Consider the following 21,223-nt stretch of genomic DNA (forward strand, 5'->3'; position numbering starts at 1 on the left):
CCTTCAAATGTATGCTTTAACGTAATGTATTTCACACTTTGATTAAGTTTAAATACTCGCACGTATTCGGTAAGTTCCTGAAACAAAATTTTGATGAACATCCTGTTGCAATTTGTCGGATTAATTTTATACGAGATAATACCTGCCACGATATAGAATCAGTAAATAGTAAGTTTTTTTTTTTTTATTTTATTTTGGTTTTTACAATTTGTCCTGAAGGACATTTGGTAAAGTGTTATATCTCATTGGTAAATAAAAAGAAAAAATAAAATAAAATAAATATAGCATGTGGGTGGCTACTACCCCCAGCAGGGTGCCAGCTTCGTGTTTTCTAAGTTATATCTTTTATGTGTAAATAGTAAGTGAGCAAAGAAACTTTGCTACATGACGGAATTTATTTGTACCCAAAGGGCATATTGTATGATACGAATCCTGAGAAATTTTCTCAAATGATGTGACATACATTTTATTGATCACACAAAACCGACCAGACAAAAATCTAAGGAATTTTTATATGTTCTCATTTCTACACGACAATCTAAAAGCACCTGACAGAGTTCACTTTATTATCCAGGTTTTAGTTTTGCATTGATTTGTCTGCACATTATTCAAAATCAAAATTCGAAATCATGAGTGTACTGTTAAATATATTGTTCTCCTATGCGCAGTTAAGTTTGTCTCTGTATTATCTACTATCGTGTTTTCTTTCCCTTTTGCTCCTAACATCTAAATTTAATATTTCTTTACCTAATTCCTCATCTCTACCTTCATTACTAATATATTCTGCGTTAAACTTAATACATTTAATATGTCTTGAGGATCCGTTGCTTCGTCTAATGTTACCGACTGAATAAATTAATCTACAATATCAAACTCTTCGGAAACTGCTTCATAATGTTAGCGATTCGAGACTGTTCTCTCTGACTACTGAGAGACTAATTTACTCTACGACTGCTTGGAGATCTAAAAAGCTCGCACGAGACTGACTTTGCTACATTCGATGTCTAGCAAGACAAAAACTTCGAAAATACACATGTTTATCGATTTTCACCGAAGGCGACAAAGTGTACTGTTACAAGTGTACTGAACTTGTACAAAGTTCTGTACAAGTTCTAGTGATACCCGAACGAACTTCGATTAAGATCGAAGAGTCAATATGACTATTAGGATTATTGTGACTAAGCTATTGAGGACACGATAAACATGGAAAATTGAACACGTTGACTCAGAAGTAGCTTTTCAACTACGGAAATATGCACCATAAAATTATCTCTGTCATCAAATTCTCGCAGTTGTTTGCTCCTTCGAACGAAAAGATAGCTGATAGATGATCCTCCAGTCAACATTTGGCTTCTTACTTTATGACCCATAGAACCTACCACATTAGTAGTTTCATCTGTACTTTCGTATACATCGAATGTATGTACGCGTGCATGTGTACACGTATATGTGTGGATGTATGTATGTATATGCACGTTACAGATCAGTCATATTCACTTGCGAAAAATATGAAACAGTTGAGTCAGTATGTTGAGTATCTATGAGTTCTCTCATATGGTCCTGTTGGTGTACTAGTATGTAGGTTGGCTATTTCGTTGGGAAAATCATGTGATTAAATACAAGAGGGAGTCACAGTTATAGAAATCGCATTTGAAATGGCACTATGTGGAAGTTGTAGTTAACATTAACAAACCACTACACAGTATCATTCAACAAGACAATGTTTAAATCTGAAATACTTTTCTGTAACATGGAAAACTGCAAATCTCTCCCATGAATCGTCTGCAAGAGGATGATCTCATCGGAAGATCGTGAAATTTGTTTATTACCTGAAAATAAGCAGAGTATCCTAATCCATAGTTCCACTAAAACAAATTGAAACTAATAAACTTATTATGTAACCATAAACACAACATAATCCTCGAAACTCGGCACAGTTTCAAGCACAACATAGTTTACATTTGACATTTGTTGGACAAACAATATAAATCAATGCTTCGGGCAGTACTAATTGACCTGGACGAAACATCAGATAGTGCGTGAGATGGTGGCCTTGTCTACAGATGGCAAAAAGCAAATACTGTAAAACAAATATAATAAATATCCATCAAACTCACAGAGTCTCACGTAAATGAAGTCACGGACAAAGGTTGATACAAAATATGTTAACAAAGGTGACCTATACGTCAAAGCTAATATCATAAGAATTGACCTCCTAATATTGAAAGCAATTAGAAACCATTGGACCAAAGTAAGAGACATCGAAAATAAAAGTTTAATGTTTAGTTCCACTTACCCTTAATACTTCGAAATTACAAAAACTGGACACCTCGACCGAAAAATTCTTACATTTAGAGGCGAAAGGTTTGAACAGGGTTCAGAAAATATGCTTATAATTTACCATCACAATTAAGAACTACAAGACAAAAGAATACTTCGCGAACTGAACAACTATTCTGTTCGACTTCAGACAATGGTTATTGCGACAATTATAGGAAGAATACCAATCTTTATTGATGATTGACCTGAACTCAATAGAATTATGTATGCTCTGCACATAAATACATATTATACAACTGTATATGGCAATTACTATATATGTAGAATCCTCGTACATATTACTCAACTGACATAATAAGTATATGTGTGTATTGCTATAGTTTGTATAGGTCTTCGATAGTATTTAACCTTAGTTATTGATATATTTATATTAGTATTGATTTATATATAATTGATTATATTCTTCGATTAGATTTGATTATAATCTTTAATTATTGATAATATTTAGTCTTAATTCGTCTTTGTTTTAGCTTCAAGCCTCGATAGAATACTACATATTGTAAACTATTTGATTGCCCAGAAAGTTCATTTCGATTTTTAAGGAATTTTGTTGACGTGAAAGATCATATTGAAAAGTTTTTCGCCGAAAAACCTGAGAGGTTCTGGAAGGATGGAATATTCGAGTTACATGAAAGATGAAGAAAGGTTGTAGAACAAAATGCCATCTATATAATTTAATAAATGTATATTGAATCGAAATGTAAATCGGAACGAACTTTCCGGACAACCCAATAATAATAGTATAACGTTATGGTAGTTGCTTAGAAAGCTACTAGTTCGGATTCGAATCCAACAGAGGTTTGCATTTTATCTACTTTTTTATCATTTGATAATATATTTACACTTGTGAATGAGGCGATTAAGATAATGTGTTAGGTTATAAATGCATTTTCAAGTTTGAAATATGTATAAGATGATGTATAATATGTGGCATATAATATGTAATATGCAATACAGTATATAATATTTATAAATATATATAATACGTAATATATAATATTTCCATGGTAAGATTCGTAAAAAAGAGAAACGAAAGGAAACAAAAAAGTAGAAAAATAAATGATAATTAGTAAACCTTCTACTGGATTTGAACCCGGACCAGCAGCGTAGTAAATACGTATCGTAGCGTTATAGCTACAGTACGTTTTGAGGCATCTGTGTCATATATCTGAGTTACTCGATCCATATAAAGTTTAAACCAAGATATTTAAAAAACGAAAATCCATTTTAAGAAAACCTATAAGGCTTTTGTAACACTATACGCGTACTACAACTTTCACGTAGTGCCATTTGGAGAGCGATTTCCACACCTGTATCTTCCCCTTGTTACCCGTCGCTATCCCGCTACCTCGACTGCGAGTAGATTGTGCAGAAACTGTAGTTCACGTGCTTGTAGTTACGAAGTCACGAGTATAAAGTGCCATATTGCTATGATAAGAAAGATTATTCCACACCCTAATACGGGACCCTTGAATCATTGTTTGATGTAAGCGGTCGATCAGTGCGTAACAGGAAAAATGGCGGTTAGTTTGCCTGTCAATCTGGCCGGCCACTGACAATAATGTAAGAAGTGGGTATTGCTCTACGCCCACATGCCTATTGAATGCCGATAAGAACATAGTGGATTTCTTGTTAAGCACCGCATGTGCCGCGCACAGTCACCATGAGTATTTTAAGAAAGAGGTAATTATATTACAAAATCTTAGTTGATTTGAAAAATTTTCAGTTGTATATATTTGTTCTTTCTTTAGATTATATGAATTCGATGATGCACTAAACGCTGAAGAAATAGATCTCATTAATCTCAAACGATTATGCTTCCATGGTATGTGCTTTATATATGTATATATATTTATATCTTTTAATCTTCTTTGTGTGTCGCAGCAGTGGATGTTGTAATAAATAGATAGATTAGAAAACCTTACTAATTGATGGTTAATTATTTATAGGAATACCAGATGAAGGAGGTTTGAGACCTCTATGCTGGAAACTTTTATTAAATTATCTACCTTCAACAAGAGCCAGTTGGTCAGAAACGCTTATTCGTAAAAGAACGCTTTATAAAACATTTATTGGTACAGTTTGTTTCTCTTATTTCATTCACAGTTGAAGATCACATGGAAAAATATGATGAGTTAATACCAAACTCAGATGGAAAGATAGTTTTGATGTGAATTTAATTAACAGCATATTGAATTTTATTGTTCTTCTATAAAAGATAAATATATATACGTATAATATATAAATAAAATGTAACTCATGATGTTTTTTACCTGTAGTTTTCGATCATAAAGGTATAAATAATGAAATAGTCAGTAATAAAATTGCATTGCAGAGGATCTCATTGTCATGCCAGGTGAAGCAAATAGCGATGGAGAAAGAGTGGATGTTACACTTCACGATCATCCATTAAATTTAAATCCTGATAGTAAGTGGCAAACCTACTTTAAGGATAATGAAGTTCTTCTACAAATAGACAAAGATGTTAGGTATGTTTTTGACTATATGATGTAACAGTTTCTTATGTGTTAGAAATATAATGAATTATATTTGTAGGAGATTATGTCCAGATATATCGTTCTTCCAACAAGGCACCGATTATCCACGTAAAGAGATCGTAAATGCTAATGGACAGAGACGTTTACATCATAGAGTGCAACATACAGTTTTAAGAAGTGCAAATGTAGAGAGAAAGGGACTGGGTATCACTAAGGTATTTCATATTTAATAATACTATAAATAAAAAATGGTAATAATGTTGATTCTTATGCTTTATTGCGGATGGAAAGCAGCAGGTAACGCCGTTTAACTACTTCAATTTCATATCTTAAATTAGTGTTGTGAAAAAACTTCATTTGTTTACCTATAGATAGCAGTATCTATTAGAAAAGCTACAGAAGATTATGCACCACTAGCGGAAGGTGGTGAAGCTCATTGGGAAGTTTTAGAAAGGATACTCTTTCTGTATGCCAAATTAAATCCAGGACAGGGATATGTACAGGGTATGAATGAAATTGTTGGACCTATATATCATGCATTTGCTTGTGATCCTGACCAAAACTGGAGAGGTAATCATTGAAAAATGCACATTTAAATTCTTTATATTTCACATTTACATATTTCTTATAGAACATGCAGAAGCAGATACATTTTTTTGCTTCACCAATCTGATGAGTGAGATCCGTGACTTCTTTATAAAATCACTCGATGAAGCTGAGTTTGGAATTAATTCGATGATGGGTAAGCTCACAACTCAAGTCAAAGTTAATGACCCTGAAGTTTGGATGCGTTTGCATCAACAAGAATTATGTCCACAATACTATAGCTTCAGGTAAGCTAATAGAAATAATATTCTTTCTTTAAAAATTATTATTTTTATAAATAAAAATTATCCTCTTTCTAGATGGCTAACGCTTCTTCTCTCACAAGAATTTCCATTACCTGATGTCATGAGAATTTGGGATTCTCTTTTTGCTGACGAGAATAGATTCAGTTTTTTGATACATATTTGCTGTGCCATGATTTTGTAAGTATCTTTTGCTGCAATAAATTTTAGTGCCAAATATGAATATAATTTAAGCATGTGAAAATTTTCAGACTCTTGAGGGACCAATTACTTGCTGGAGACTTCGCTACAAATGTTAAACTTTTACAAGTAAGTTATATTTCCTTTATACCACATAGAAAATTAAAACTGAATGTAGGTATACCTTTTGCACTTAAACGAAAAAATTATATTCAGTAAGATACCCTTTGAAATATTGTTGAACTTAATGCAGTAATGTTTATTCTGATTTTGTTTTAGAATTTTCCTTCGGTGGACATCCAAATAGTACTTTCTAAGGCAGCTGCATTGGCAGGTAAAAGTCTGAACTCATCGTAACGTGTAATTGTGCAGTTTCATAAAGAATTGAAAGTATAAATGAAACGTTTGGAATGGAGTGCTTAAACATCCTTCAAAGGTATATATTCCTAACGCTGTTATTCCCTTTGTTTCTTCTCATTTCTCTCATTTTCTCATTTCTACAATGCAAATTATGATCTTACACATAGGCCTGAGCATCTTTACGCGAACAACTTATCAGAACTATAAGAGTCGTTCTAAATGGTTCGCATAGATATATACATATAAAGATATAACGTAAATATCGTATTACGTGTAAGAATCGTTGAAAAGTAAAATGATTTTAAGCAACGTTTTATACTCCCAAAATATAAAAATTTCTCCATTTGTATGTATCTAGAAGGCCGGGATTGGTAGGATCTGAATTTGGCTCTCTGTTTCTTTATTAATCGAGATAAAGAGACTCATTTAACCCTTAACAAGAAATGAAGTGAGTTGTAAACTCAATGATTCTTATCGCATTTCTGCAGATATTAGTTATTTGTTATTGATAAGATTTATACTTAAGTATTTTTTCTTTATTTTTCTTCCTAGAAAATTGATTGCACTTTAGCATGTTTAAATTTATGTAAATAAGTGAGTTTAAATATTTTATGTAAATTAAATATTAAAAGAATATTACATTTAAAAATTTTAAGTTATAGTATCGCCATTAACCTTGTTATTATTTTTTTTTTTTTTTTTTGATTGAATGATTCGATTAAGATATATACATATATATAGCAATAAAAGAAAGGAGCAAGTTTACTTTTAAAAAGTAGACATTTTGAATAAAAAGTACTTTTGTTAAGGGTTAAGAAAAATATAATAACTGTGCTGTGAATGAAAAATTCAGCCATATTAAAGATCTAACCTTTGTTATGTCCAAAACAAAAAAAAAAAAAAACGAAAGAAACAAATGTTTGGATATTAAAAAAGGCATTTATTAGTAAGTTGAGATTTCATAAAAATTTCTTAACGAAAAAAGTGTGAAAGGTAATCTAGTAGTTATTAAATAATTACAAGAGCGCAGAAAGAAAATAAAAGATGTACGAATGCGTCTGTAATACTGGCTGATTCAACATACATTTTGTAATCATTAAACACTAATATTATTATCGTTTGTACGCGCAATAATTACGTACTGTGTTTAAGTGAAATATTATATTTTGTAATCTTATTTTTGTAATGACCTGCGTCGTTTGTTCTGCGTTTATAAAATAAAAAAATGTTATATTTGCATAAATTGTTTTCTTTGCAATTCTATATATATTCTATAACCCACCTTTCCTATCTGTTTATCTCAGATTTTGAAGTTTTGCGATTTGTTTTATTAACTTGCGAATGTTTTACCATTTAAGTATCACTTTCGATGTTATCGACTGAGTATAGAATAAGATTGCACCGCCAGCAGTGGTTGAAGTAGGAACTAATGATTGCAATAAATAAAATGAATTGAAACTAGTGAAAAAATTAGTTAAGAACACATGAAATTTTAAGAGAAACTATATAAAAAAATATCCGCTAAATAACTCGAAAGTTCTGAAAATTGACATCAAATTCCAAGAATTATCGACATATTGTTACCACCTTTAAGATTGTATATTCTTTGCCTCTACAAATTTTTTCATTCGAGCGGCAAATTTTCCGCTTTCAAATTTTCTTGGAAAATACCATTTCCAGGAATTTCAGAAGGTTTCGAATACTTTTTATGCTGTTTTATTCTCTTAATATTCAACAATTTTATCAAAATTTTTCGTCATTGTTTATAACTTATTCCTTAAACTAATGGAAGTTAAAAAGGGTTGTGGATGTTGGAGGGATTTTAAACAATTAAATGCTTCGTCAATTTGCAGTAATCGTACAATTGCACAATAAATTCATCATTTTCTGTACAATAATTTGTGTAATTATGTAATTCTACAATGATTTGATCCTTCTCTTTGATCGATAGAGCTAAAACAACTCTCGTCATGCCAAAATGATCAAAAACTTGTATGTTCATACGATGCAGGGTTTTGCCGCTCATTTTCTTATCACCGCTAAGAACCTAGTTTCGGCCAACTTCGTACGGTGTCGTCAATATTCGGCGGCGTTCGAATGATGCTGATTGGTTCGCTATGTACAAAGATTCTACGAATTTGAAAAGATTCATTCAAACATATATTTATTGTTACAAATAGCCGCTAATTACTTGTTACTCTATGATAAACTATTAGTATGGCTGTGGTTTCACTTTATTAAAATATATGCATACTTTGTATAGGAAATGAACGTTAGGTTTAACGAAAAAAAAAAAAAAATTGTAAATACTATATATAAGGTTATAAATAAAAATATAATAAGAAACTAAGACTAAAAATATTTTAATAAGTTTAATGTCATGAAATAAAAAAATATGAAGATGGAAGTAAAGCTAGATATGTAACAATCACACTTCACGAATCTATAATGCAAAATTCGATTTCTATATTATTTAATACAATTTATATATAAAACAACAATTTTGAAATTTCCAATTGCTTTATCATGAGTAAAAATATTATTTCAATATCATGGTTTCTATATATATCTAAAATTTATATCCACATGGATTGCAAAAATATTCCATCATATTTAAAAATAGATCAAACTTCATAAATGAAAGTTCAACAAAATTGAACCAACGATTCAAGATTTGTCTACCATCTTGAAATCCTCGTCTTCGATCCTTCACCACATCCATAAGATTCTATTCGAAAGAACGGGTCCTGGTTTCGTTGGAGAGTGGTCGAACCGGTTGTTCCAAGGCATGCCTTTAACTTAGGACAACCTATCCTGGAAATTCCCGCGCTGTTGCATTCATACGAACATTAAACAAGATAAAGAGGTGCTCCAATATCTGTGCCCTCATAGGCGGAGTCAAATGATCGAATCCCCAATAACCTCTAGCTCGCGATTCATGGATTTATTATCAAACTCGAAACATAAAACGCGGGTATAAATTAACGTGGACAGTCTTATTACGAGCTCCGGATCAAATCTAACTTTATATTATACATACCTATATAATAAAAATCGTACTATATATTATGTACATATTTATATCTATATATATAGGATATCCTAACCTAAATGATAATTTCGTAAAGTTTTCTTAAGAGAGCATATAGGATATCCTAACCTAAATGATAATTTCGTAACGTTTTCTTAAGAGAGCATATGAACATGTTATTAGTTTCATACATAATCTATCTCGTTTATCTAATAAATAACTCATCTATCTTATTTCTTTTATAAAAATATATCCTTTCTTTCATCAAGCAACTCAGATACGTGTATTTTTACAGTTTTCAAATAATTTCTATAATGTGTTTCGCAAGAAACGAATTTATTGCTCAAGTTAATTTGTACGATGGAATAGATATTCAAGACGACACGATACTTATTGTTTATTCATTATCGTACCTTGTGCGAAGCAAGGTAATTCCTGTACCGATACTTTACTAAGTCATTATCGTGCGCTGTCAACCAGAACGTACTATTTGTATATCTGAAATTCATTTGACATTGTTATCAAATCTATTCCTGCCCATCTATATACGAGGTGTCTGCTAATGTTACCAAAGATGCAGTGGTTCTCTATGAAGAACAAGCTGAAAATATAAAATAGAATTTACTTATCCGACGCTTCATTTTCAAGGAAATCGATTTGAAAAATTTGTCAAGCTGCAAACTGGATAAGAACTAGAATGAATCTACGTGCGTGAAAACGCGGAAACGTAACACGAAATTATATTCTACATTTTCAGGTAATTTTTTCATGTTGCATTGTCCCCTGGCCAATTGTATTATACGTACAATTAGCCTTGTATCATGCCTTGTGCAGTAAATCTTATATCGAATTTTTCGCTTTATGTCACGATACGTATAATTCGTGAGTGATTGCAGTTAATTAAAGCTATCGAGAAACTTCGATAATTAACGCAGTTTGATACTAAACGAATTCATGTAAGAAATTATTCGGCAATCGTCCACTCTTTGTACCTGAAATGTGTACTAAGCTGCTTTGGTTTCAGCTTAATACCTTTTCAATGGTCAAGTGACGCTGTCTGGGTTTCTTCGAAGTACGAAATGCCATATTTCTTGTTACAGTAAAGTTTAGATAATACTCAGGAAAATTCGGTCGAAAAATTTTGCGGACTTACTACACGTGCGATGACAAAGGTCCCTTGAAGGTACAGGCAGTTACGACGTAATGACCAAGCAATAAAATCAATGCCGTTTAAATGTGGTTTGAAAACGGCGTGTACCTTTTAGTACACGAAGGAAAAGTGATGAACTAAACTTCCATTGAAAATAAACATACCTTATCTTTTACCGTAGTCGGGTAGCTTTCACGAATTCCTTTTTTTTTTGGAAGCACCTTACCATGTTTTTATCTCAATATTTTTTATTACCATCTTTTGTACCCTGCTGTCTGGTATTTTTAGTTTACTAATACTTTCGACGCTACAGCGATACATAAAGTGCGTCCGCACGAATATGTTCATTACACTACCAGACTGCGTATTTTTATATAAATTTATGTAGTTGCGAATGCAATTAAAAAAATACATTTGAAATCGTGGCATATTAAAAATTATAACTATACTCCACTTTGGATAATTTATACGTATATTGGCGCGTACCGTACGCATTTTTTAAGATAATTTAGATTTATTTGATTCACTCGATCGATGATTGGAACGATATGATTGATCAGTCTACTAGATAACGATTACCTGAGCTATAAATTATATACGAGAAAAAGGAATTTATATTGCGCAATTTATTGTTTGCATACTTGACTTGGTAATCACGTCTATAAATTTCATTAAGATTCTGTTAATTTCTTTGCTTGCCTATTAACCAATCGTAACATTCTATAATTATACCAAATACATAATAAACGTTTAGGGGATGGGAATTCGAACTTCGTGCCATTTACTGTTTGACTATTTAACTTTCAGATCTTTGCATTGAATTTTTTTTGTATAGTATTGTTTACAATAAAATTTTACGATATTTATTTGAAAGAGATATGTATGCCACATTGTATCGGTGAATAACGATATTATAAATAATTTACACAAGAACCACGCAAGTTAAATACCATAAATGAGAACGATATTTATGACATTTACTGCTTTGCTTTCCAAATGACGGTTTCAATTCAATCCACAAGCTGTACCAGTACGACTTTTTCTTTATCCTTTTAGATTTATCGAATTTTTTTTAATAATGATCTATTTCTATTTAACGTAACGATTACCCAGGTATATATTCACAGAAGTACAGTTTTTTCATGGGCTCTATGAAGATAAAGGGCTTCTAGGTACAAATTTAACACAGGAGCAATACTTTACACAAGAACCACGTAAAATAAATACCATAAATGAGAACGATATTTATGATATTTACTCCTTTGCTTTCCAAATTACGGTTTCAATTCTTTCCACAAGCTGTATTAGTACGACTTTCTCTTTATCCTTTTAGATCTATCACATTTTCTATAATAATTATCTTTTTTTATTTAACGTGACAATTGACCAAGTATAATATTCGCAGTATTAGAATTATCTCATGATCTCTATCAAGATAAAAGGCTTCTTACACAGGAACAATACACAAGAACTACACAAGTTAAATGTCATAAATGAGAATAATATTTACGACATTTACTCCTTCGCTTTCCAAATGACGGTTTCAATTCGGTCCACAACCCGTATCAGGACGACTTTTGTTTTATCCTTTAGATTTCTATAATATAGATTTCTATATAATTAGATTTCTATAATAATTATCTTTTTTTATTTAACGTGACAATTGACCAAGTATAATATTCGCAGAAGTACAATTATTTCATGGGCTCCACGAAGTCAAAGGGCTGTTACATACAAATTGTACACCGGAACAACACACAAAAACCACGCAAGTTAAGTGTCATAAATGAGAATGATTTTTATGGTATTTACTCCTTTGTTTTTTAAATGACGGTTTCAATTTAATCCACAAGCTGTATCAGTACGACTTTTTCTTTATCCTTATAGATTTATCACATTTTCTATAATAATAATCTATTTCTATTTAACGTAACGATTGCCCAGGTATATACTCACAGAAGTACATTTTTTTCATGGACTCTACGAAGATAAAGGGCTTCTAGGTACAAATTTTACACAGGAGCAATTTTTTACACAAGAACCACGTAAAATAAATGTCATAAACGAGAATGATATTTATGACATTTACTCCTTTACTTTCCAAATGACGGTTTCAATTCTTTCCACAAGCTGTATCAGTACGACTTTTTCTTTATCCTTCTAGATTTATCGAATTTTCTATAATATTAATCTATTTCGATTAAACGTAACGATTGCCCAGGTATAATATTCGCAGGAGTACAGTTATTTCATGGGCTCCATGAAGACAAAGGGCTTTTAGCTACTAATTTTATGTAAAGTTACGAGACGTTGCGATGCCCTGATGTGCCATCATGTTTCCCATAGGTGCAATAATCAAGAGGTTGCGACTCACAGCCACTGCGCTGCAGTATAACTAAATGTTCTGCATGGAATTTGGGATATCCAACGCATTCGAACGTACTAACACCTTTTCTAATTCGGTCATCAAGGAGATCTCCTTTTAAGTTTGTAACTAGTTCAATCTTTTGCCTTTCCATCAAAACATTCATCAAAACATATAAATAATGTATGTATATGAATATAACTTACGTTTATATAAATATATATAATTCATATAGGTAGATTGATATAGATAATAAATTCGTTGATATTGATTCATTCGCATCAATTCATATAGATTTGTCTATATAGATAAAACTCTATCTATGAATTCTGTCGATTTTGGGTAATATATTTTTTAACTGGCGAATTTATTTGTCTATGTTCCTAAACAGGATAATAATAATAATTGAAATGATAACAATCCATCTATTGTCTTGTTTACCATTTATAAGCTAAATAATGACGTTCATTCGAAGTTTATGTGCCAATTTATAATCTCGCAAATTAGTATAATAATGTATAGTTTTATGTTTCGTTTGATTTATTATTTGATTATTATGAGGAGAAGGAAGGTAAGTGGAGGCGGACACAGTGCAGCATATCAGAAGCAATTAACATTTAAATAGAAGCAATATAGTCGCGAAGAAACAATTATACACATATATCGTTGTAAATCTTCACAGTTTTAGAGTTAAATTTATTGTTAAATTGTGAATAATGTACTTTATAGTTTGATTCGATGTTAAAATCTATCGAAGCATTTACTGGTGAGAAACTTGAAATAAATAAAGTGCATCATGCGGAGGGCAGTTGTAAGCGCTTGTGTACGCTTTCATCAAAGAAGTGTTTATAGCGCTATAAAAGAAAATAAAAGCGTGTTTACGGTACCGATCATTAAAGTCAACTTGGCGAAGAAAGGAAGATGTATTCGTAAATTAATGTTTTTTTAGGTTCACGCAATTGAGATCTTTATCCATACGCGTGCGCAAAAATGGAAAAGAAATAAATGAAAAAAGAAATTATTTCGTCTTCGTTTCATACGTATATGTACACCATTTTATACTAAACACACTTTCGCAAATACTTTTTGGAGCATTTTCACATACCCTTGCTTTCCAATGAAGCGCATTTTTAATAAATCCTACGTTTCAGTTTTGTAATATCAACCGTTTGTAGTCATACGAAAGTCCTACTAAATGGAATATACCTAATATAATATATATTGTAATATTGTAATATCATAAAAGATATAACTTAGAAAAAACGAAGCTGGCACCCCGCTGGGGGTAGCCGCCCACATGCTATATTATTTTTTATTTATATTTTTTTTTTCTTCACCAACAAGATATAACACTTTACCAAATGTCCGCAAGGACAAATTGTAAAATAACCAAAATAAAAAAAAAAAAAATACTGTAATATACCTGTCTAATTAATCGATTAGTGTGTAAGTGTCGCAAGTAATGAATAAAATTGTGTGCGAATACTTTTGAAGCCGTCGTACTTTTTATATGAGGAATCTTCGAAATTTTTGCCAAAATTATTTTTGGTAAGAGGACAAATTCTTCTTTTTTTTTTTTTATTTTATTTTGGTTATTTTACAATTTGTCCTTGTGGACATTTGCTAAAGTGTTATATCTTGTTGGTGAAGAAAAAAAAAAAAAAATAATAAATATAGCATGTGGCTACCCCCAGTGGGGTGCCAGCTTCGTTTTTTCTAAGTTATATCTTTTATGTTAAGAGGACAAATGAAAGTAAAAGTGTGTTCCTCTCTTGGATATTTGGATAAATGTACATAACGGGCAGTAAGCAATGCTTCTCTTAACTTTCAAGATTAATGTTTTGTTCTTAATAAAACTGTCGAGTCACCGCCGACTTATATACGTTGTTATGCAAATATCGCTGTCTAGTTGTATTCTCAATGATTACGCGTAATCTGCGTAAAGAAACGATTGACGCAAATGTCAGCGGTTTGAAAACTCTTTTAAGCACGCGTAATACCGCACGGAGATACGTGCCGTCACTTTTTAAATTGTTTATCTCTTATCTCGTCTTACGTGTATGCGTTTCAGTTCTTCTTCGCGCGAGATTTCTTTCGTACATCCTGTACATGATTGCTAATATGATTTGATCGCTAACATGATATGATTGCAAAATATAATAACTGTAGAATTGCGTATAACTAGTAACTAGAAGAAGCAAGAAGAAATTTCGACGAAAAATATCGAGGATATTGTTGGAATTCTTTTCGCAACTTTAAACGGAAAAATTTAGTAAAATAAATTAAACAAGGAAGAAAATTCTAAATAGATTGCAGACCTTTAATGAGATACCTGTATATTTGTTTTGTTTTTGAAAGATGGAGAATTTGAAGTTCCTAAACTGGAAGTTCATTGCGACAGCTGAATAGTAAATCAAACGTTTATTGTTCACGAGTCTGGAAGTGCCATTTTTATAGACGATAATAAATTTTCTATTTTCCTCAGCTTGTACCTCTCTGAATCTTCCGGACGAAACATCGGTCCTTTTATAAAATATTGTCTGTACAGTTTGGTAAAAGGTCAGAAAATATGAATATTATATTTCGAGTTAAGTTCTAAGTTTGTTTTAAATTAAAAAGCAAATAAATTAACAGAATCGTAAAACGCAAATGTCGTAGAAAGAAAAAGTCGTTAAAATACACTAAAATGGAAAATGGTAAAGGAAATCCCAAAAATTCGCAGAATATATTTAAATGTACAGAGTATACGACAATACATTCCAAACAATAGATAAAATAAATTTCTCTATAGATCTCTGTAATTGTGCCATTCGAATGAAGGTAGTGAAATGTGAAATAAACGAGACGTAACGTTAAATGTGTGAATTTGTGAGTATCAGCAGGTCAAAGCCAGATGCCGAAAGATGCAAAGCAGAAGGCAAAGGACATGTTTAATCTGTCCATGTAATGTTGTGTACAACATTTACAATACTTTTGATCAGAACGGTAATACTCTAGCGTCAACCTTTTTCGACCCTCATCTATGTATCCCTATTGAATTGCTTAGGCTCTGACTAACCTATTTCGTGGGTCAAACATTTCGTCAACCTCTGACGGCAAAAATTGTACAATGCGGTACGGTCAACAAGCGGTACTTAAATATTCATTACCGTTAGGAAAATAATTTGAATCTAGAAATTTGGATTATTTCTTTTCCTTAATTCTCTGCCAATTGTTCACGGCAACGAAGAAGGTATCCAACTTCCGTATTAAGCATTTATGACGAGCGTAATCCTGGTAGTCTCAGTTTGCAACTCAGATAAATATTATGGAATTACTTGAAGATTAAAGTAATACATAAGCTGTATGTATCGTATTATATAGATATAAATAATCCTTAGTTATGTTTCGCTTTTACTTGCTATTTTTTACTTGTTTTTCATAAATAAATATTTTTTAGAAGATACATGTTACTTCTCATTCTCTGCTTCTTGGTCGGACAACCCCGGCAAAACCGTTCGGCATTCGTCAGGGTATGTTACTTCTCATTCTGCGATTAAGCGAAATCCTGGTACTTCGAATTTTGTAGCAATTATTTTTATAGCAATTGAAATTTGTGTTCGCGCGTACTACACTACAGATTTTTTAGCATGGATATACATTTTTACTTCTAATTACGTATACTACTCGCAAATAGAGAGAATATAAAAAGTTTTTGATGTTTTAACACATTTATTTGCCTGTAAAAAGAACAAACAAGTTGTAAACTAACCGCATGATTACAGTGTTTATTACAACATGTGGCAAATAGCAGGTTTTAAGCAACCTGAAATGCTTTTTGACAAAGTCATGTCATTTTGACAAAGTGCTTGTCCACTTGTGACTCCTACAAACATCTTTTGTTATGTTAGTACGCTATCGATTACTACGAGATACTATTACGACGACGTCATGTGGCGCAAACTAATAGGAATCTGAACTAGTCGATCAGTAGAAATTTTCCGGATTTCCTGGTTGTTATTTGCTGCAACGAGTGATGGATGATATATTCACTACCAACTAGATTTTTAATTGTTTTTACTTCGTACGTAATGCCAATTTTTCAGATAGCTAGATATTAGGCAATAAAAAAGAAAATAAGTAAGCAAATGCAATATGTAATAGTATTAGATAAATGATAAAAAAGTGTGAAGTAATGTACGAAGTAATGTATGAAGCGTGAATGTAATAAAGTATTTCGAATAATTTTTTTTTATAGTTTATTTTGGTTTTTTTACAATTTGTCCTGAAGGACATTTGGTAAAGTATTATATCTTAGTTAAAAAATAAAAATAAAAATATAGCATGTGGGTGGCTACCCCCAGCAGGGTGGCATCTTCGTGTTATCTAGGTTATATCTTTTATTGAATAATTGATACTACTTACCTACTATCCTACTTATTTATTTATCCTATTTAACTCTAACTACAAATTTCACCATAAATTTCTTCGCGAACATGTTTGGTATCCCACAAACCTCACGTGGAACATAATAATCTAAGAAACAAAAAGAAATAGAATCAACCATTATTATAGGTGTATAATTATTCCTTAAGAACTTATACAGTTCTTTAAATGAAAAAAAGATCTTTAACGTTACCTTTAGACAGTTTTGAGTAACAAAGAAAAAAGGACACTATGGGCGTGTATAAGTCTATGTGTGTATCACAGTAAATGTTTTTATGAACAAACAGTGTTTCTAAATTTTCGAAGTAAGAAATTAAAAATTTTTTTTTTATTTTATTTTGGTTATTTTACAATTTGTCCTTGCGGACATTTGGTAAAGTGTTATATCTTGTTGGTGAAGAAAAAAAAAATATAAATAAAAAATAATATAGCATGTGGGCGGCTACCCCCAGCGGGGTACCAGCTTCGTTTCTTTCTAAGTTATATCTTTTATGAGGTGAAATTTAAAATAAAAGAAAAATAAGGAAAACATATCCTCAGCGATCATTTTAATTGGATATTTTTGCGTATCTATTTTGCGTTGAAACAAGGTGAAGATTAAGGGACGATAGTCAAAAATATGGATTCACGAAAAGAAACACCAGAAGCGGTCAGAAGGAAGCGTGATGGACAGGGACCAATAGTCGAGGCGGAACCAATAGAAGAATAAAAAGGATTTTAACGGACCGTCAAGCGTTAGCTACATTGGTAGTCAATATTGTGACACCTACACTGTTGGTGCATTTGTACCAGTTACTATTATTATTCTATAAATATATTTTTAGTTTTTAGATATATAATCGACACAGTGTTTCATGGGCATTTTATTTTGCCGATGATTTATAAATACTACTAAATATGCGCATCATTGCCCCGATATTTGACTTGAAATTATCCCATGATAAACTGATAGCAAGCCGAATATATACAAATAAGAATATCGCCTAATGATTTATTCCAGCTCTGTAAAAACTGTAAGCCATCGGCAAAATTTTCGACACCAATGCATTATATGTATGGATATATAAGTAAATTCTTTTCTTCTTTAAAATCTCTATTATTTAATATTTCATCAACGTTGATATTCTAATTGTCATTTAATGCTATGTTAGATATGTACGATATTTTTCATACTCATCGATGATTTAGAAAACACATGTAATGTAAACATGTAGTAACTTGGATCTTCAATGAAATCTCGCTGTCAGTATGTTCTATATACAATACCTAATAAAAGTATATAATAGTGCAATAATTTGGTTTAAATCAATTTCCAAAGAAGATACGATCTGCGCTCATAAATTTCAATAGTAGCTAACAGTTGAATCGTATATAGCTTAGATTAATTCAATGGGGAGTGTGTATATACACGCGTGTAACGTAAAGAACACTATTTCCGAGTCACTTGAAAGAAATATAGAGTGCTGATAAGCAAGGGATATCTCTATTATTATTGCTTGGAAATAGTATCTATATAATTTAGTTAGATTGTCCGTGAATTACATGCAATCGTTTTATTCTCATTTTAAATACTCATATTATACCTTATGTAAACATAATAAACGATAATCATCGATCTTAATCACAGTTATGAAACCAGACAAGTTCAAGTTTTTGGCTTTAAATCATTTCTCTGGTCGGATGATTTATGAAGTCGGCGCAGTGCAGTTTATAATTGTTATACATTCCTAATTATGTATGATTTTGTTACGACCACGCAATAAAGTATCAGAATTTGCTGGCCTGGTGCAACGAACGCGATGAGCTATGTAATTTCTCATTGCGTTTCTCTCTTCTCATTTCCTACGAAAAATATCTATAGGTACATGTATAAACACTTATATTCAATGAATATGATTACACGTATGTAAATGTTAAACGATACCTGTACATATCTATGCAATTTAATTTCAATTTTATTAAATTATATTTATGCAGATACCTGTACATATCTATGCAATTTAATTTCAATTTTATTAAATTATATTTATGCAGATATCAAATATTTAATCGAATTGCAAACGATTATTTATATATATATATATATATATATATATATATCACCTGTTACTCTTTTAATGAAAATTAATACGTACCTATAGGTACCATACAACGATGTTAATTTCAATTTTATTAAATTATATTTATGCAGATATCAAATATATGATATGATATGATATATATCACCTGTTACTCTTTTAATGAAAATTAATACGTATCTATAGGTACCATACAACGATGTTAATTTCAATTTTATTAAATTATATTTATGCAGATATCAAATATTTAATCGAATTGCAAACGATTATTTATATATATATATATATCACCTGTTACTCTTTTAATGAAAATTAATACGTACCTATAGGTACCATACAACGATGGGCACACCAACAGGTACAATTTATTTCCATAATTCACGTAAAATATATATACCAGCGGTTTTTAACTTTTTATTTACCACGGACCTTCTTTAAACAATGCATTGTTCTCGTAAACTCCCAAGACATGACAGGAAATTTATATCCTAAATATGCCAAATATGTACCAAATAATAATCTTTCTGAATGAAAGAGATTCATTACAAATAAATAAATACACATAATAAATATTTTTATCCGAATAATACGATCACAATCTACATGTGTGAGGTGGTCGCCGGTGATCTAGACTATCTCTTTTTAAAATAATATTATTCTACTATGGAAAGGAAATTTCGTAAAACTATATAGCGTTTTAGACAGAAGTAGAACTGAAATGTATATAATACAATATAGCATATACATTTTAGTTCTACTTCTATTTTTAAAATAATATTATTCTACTATGGAAAGGAAATTTCGCAAAACTATATAGCGTTTTAGACAGAAGTAGAACTGGAATGTATATAATACAATATAGCATATACATTTTAGTTCTACTTCTATTTTTAAAATAATATTATTCTGCTATGGAAAGGAAATTTCGTAAAACTATATAGCGTTTTAGACAGAAGTAGAACTGAAATGTATATAATACAATATAGCATATACATTTTAGTTCTACTTCTATTTTTAAAATAATATTATTATACTATGGAACGGAAAGTTCGCAAAACTATATAGCGTTTTAGACAGAAGTAGAACTGAAATGTATATAATACAATATAGCATATACATTTTAGTTCTACTTCTATTTTTAAAATAATGTTATTCTACTATGGAACGGAAAGTTCGCAAAACTATATAGCGTTTTAGACAGAAGTCGAACTGGAATGTATATAATACAATATAGCATATACATTTTAGTTCTACTTCTATTTTTAAAATAATATTATTCTGCTATGGAAAGGAAATTTCGTAAAACTATATAGCGTTTTAGACAGAAGTAGAACTGAAATGTATATAATACAATATAGCATATACATTTTAGTTCTACTTCTATTTTTAAAATAATATTATTCTACTATAGAAAGGAAATTTCGCAAAACTATATAGCGTTTTAGACAGAAGTAGAACTGAAATGTATATAATACAATATAGCATATACATTTTAGTTCTACTTCTATTTTTAAAATAATATTATTATACTATGGAAAGGAAATTTCGTAAAACTATATAGCGTTTTAGACAGAAGTAGAACTGAAATGTATATAATACAATATAGCATATACATTTTAGTTCTACTTCTATTTTTAAAATAATGTTATTCTACTATGGAAAGGAAATTTCGTAAAACTGTATAGCGTTTTAGACAGAAGTAGAACTGAAATGTATATGCTATATTGTATTATATACATTTCAGTTCTACTTCTATTTTTAAAATAATATTATTCTACTACGGAAAGGAAATTTCGTAAAACTATATAGCGTTTTAGACAGAAGTAGAACTGAAATGTATATGTTATATTATATATATATAAACAAGTATATACTTACAGTTACCCATAATCTTCTATACATATTCTATATAATTATTAGTTAAAGCGAAGTTTCACTTACGTATATA

At 30.8% G+C, this 21,223-nt stretch overlaps 1 protein-coding gene across 2 annotated transcripts; it reads left to right on the forward strand.

The window, feature by feature from the left end:
- The first annotated feature begins 3,497 nt into the window (after positions 1 to 3,497).
- LOC132907033 (TBC1 domain family member 13) lies at positions 3,498 to 7,469 on the forward strand. Of its 2 annotated transcripts, XR_009658091.1 has the most exons (11): positions 3,498 to 4,023; positions 4,092 to 4,165; positions 4,290 to 4,415; positions 4,676 to 4,829; positions 4,897 to 5,053; positions 5,210 to 5,408; positions 5,470 to 5,671; positions 5,744 to 5,866; positions 5,938 to 5,995; positions 6,146 to 6,302; positions 6,394 to 7,469. XR_009658091.1 is itself a non-coding variant. In XM_060959771.1 (10 exons), the coding sequence occupies exons 1-10, from the start codon at positions 4,004 to 4,006 to the stop codon at positions 6,221 to 6,223; spliced, it is 1,191 nt and encodes a 396-aa protein (XP_060815754.1). In that variant the 5' UTR covers positions 3,498 to 4,003; the 3' UTR covers positions 6,224 to 7,469. The 2 variants fall into 2 exon arrangements, 1 of the variants encoding a protein (XP_060815754.1); XM_060959771.1 differs by having other exon boundaries at positions 6,146 to 7,469.
- The last annotated feature ends 13,754 nt before the right edge of the window (positions 7,470 to 21,223 follow it).

This window comes from Bombus pascuorum, chromosome 5 (assembly GCF_905332965.1).
Source record: "Bombus pascuorum chromosome 5, iyBomPasc1.1, whole genome shotgun sequence".
Taxonomy (NCBI): domain Eukaryota; kingdom Metazoa; phylum Arthropoda; class Insecta; order Hymenoptera; family Apidae; genus Bombus; species Bombus pascuorum.

What these genes read in the sequence shown, in the direction of transcription:
- LOC132907033 (XM_060959771.1), top strand. Translation starts at nt 4,004, where the DNA reads ATGAGTATTTTAAGAAAGAG. An exon ending in CAAACGATTATGCTTCCATG is followed by an intron (nt 4,166 to 4,289) that starts GTATGTGCTTTA and finishes AATTATTTATAG; the next exon opens with GAATACCAGATGAAGGAGGT. An exon ending in CAAATGTTAAACTTTTACAA is followed by an intron (nt 5,996 to 6,145) that starts GTAAGTTATATT and finishes ATTTTGTTTTAG; the next exon opens with AATTTTCCTTCGGTGGACAT.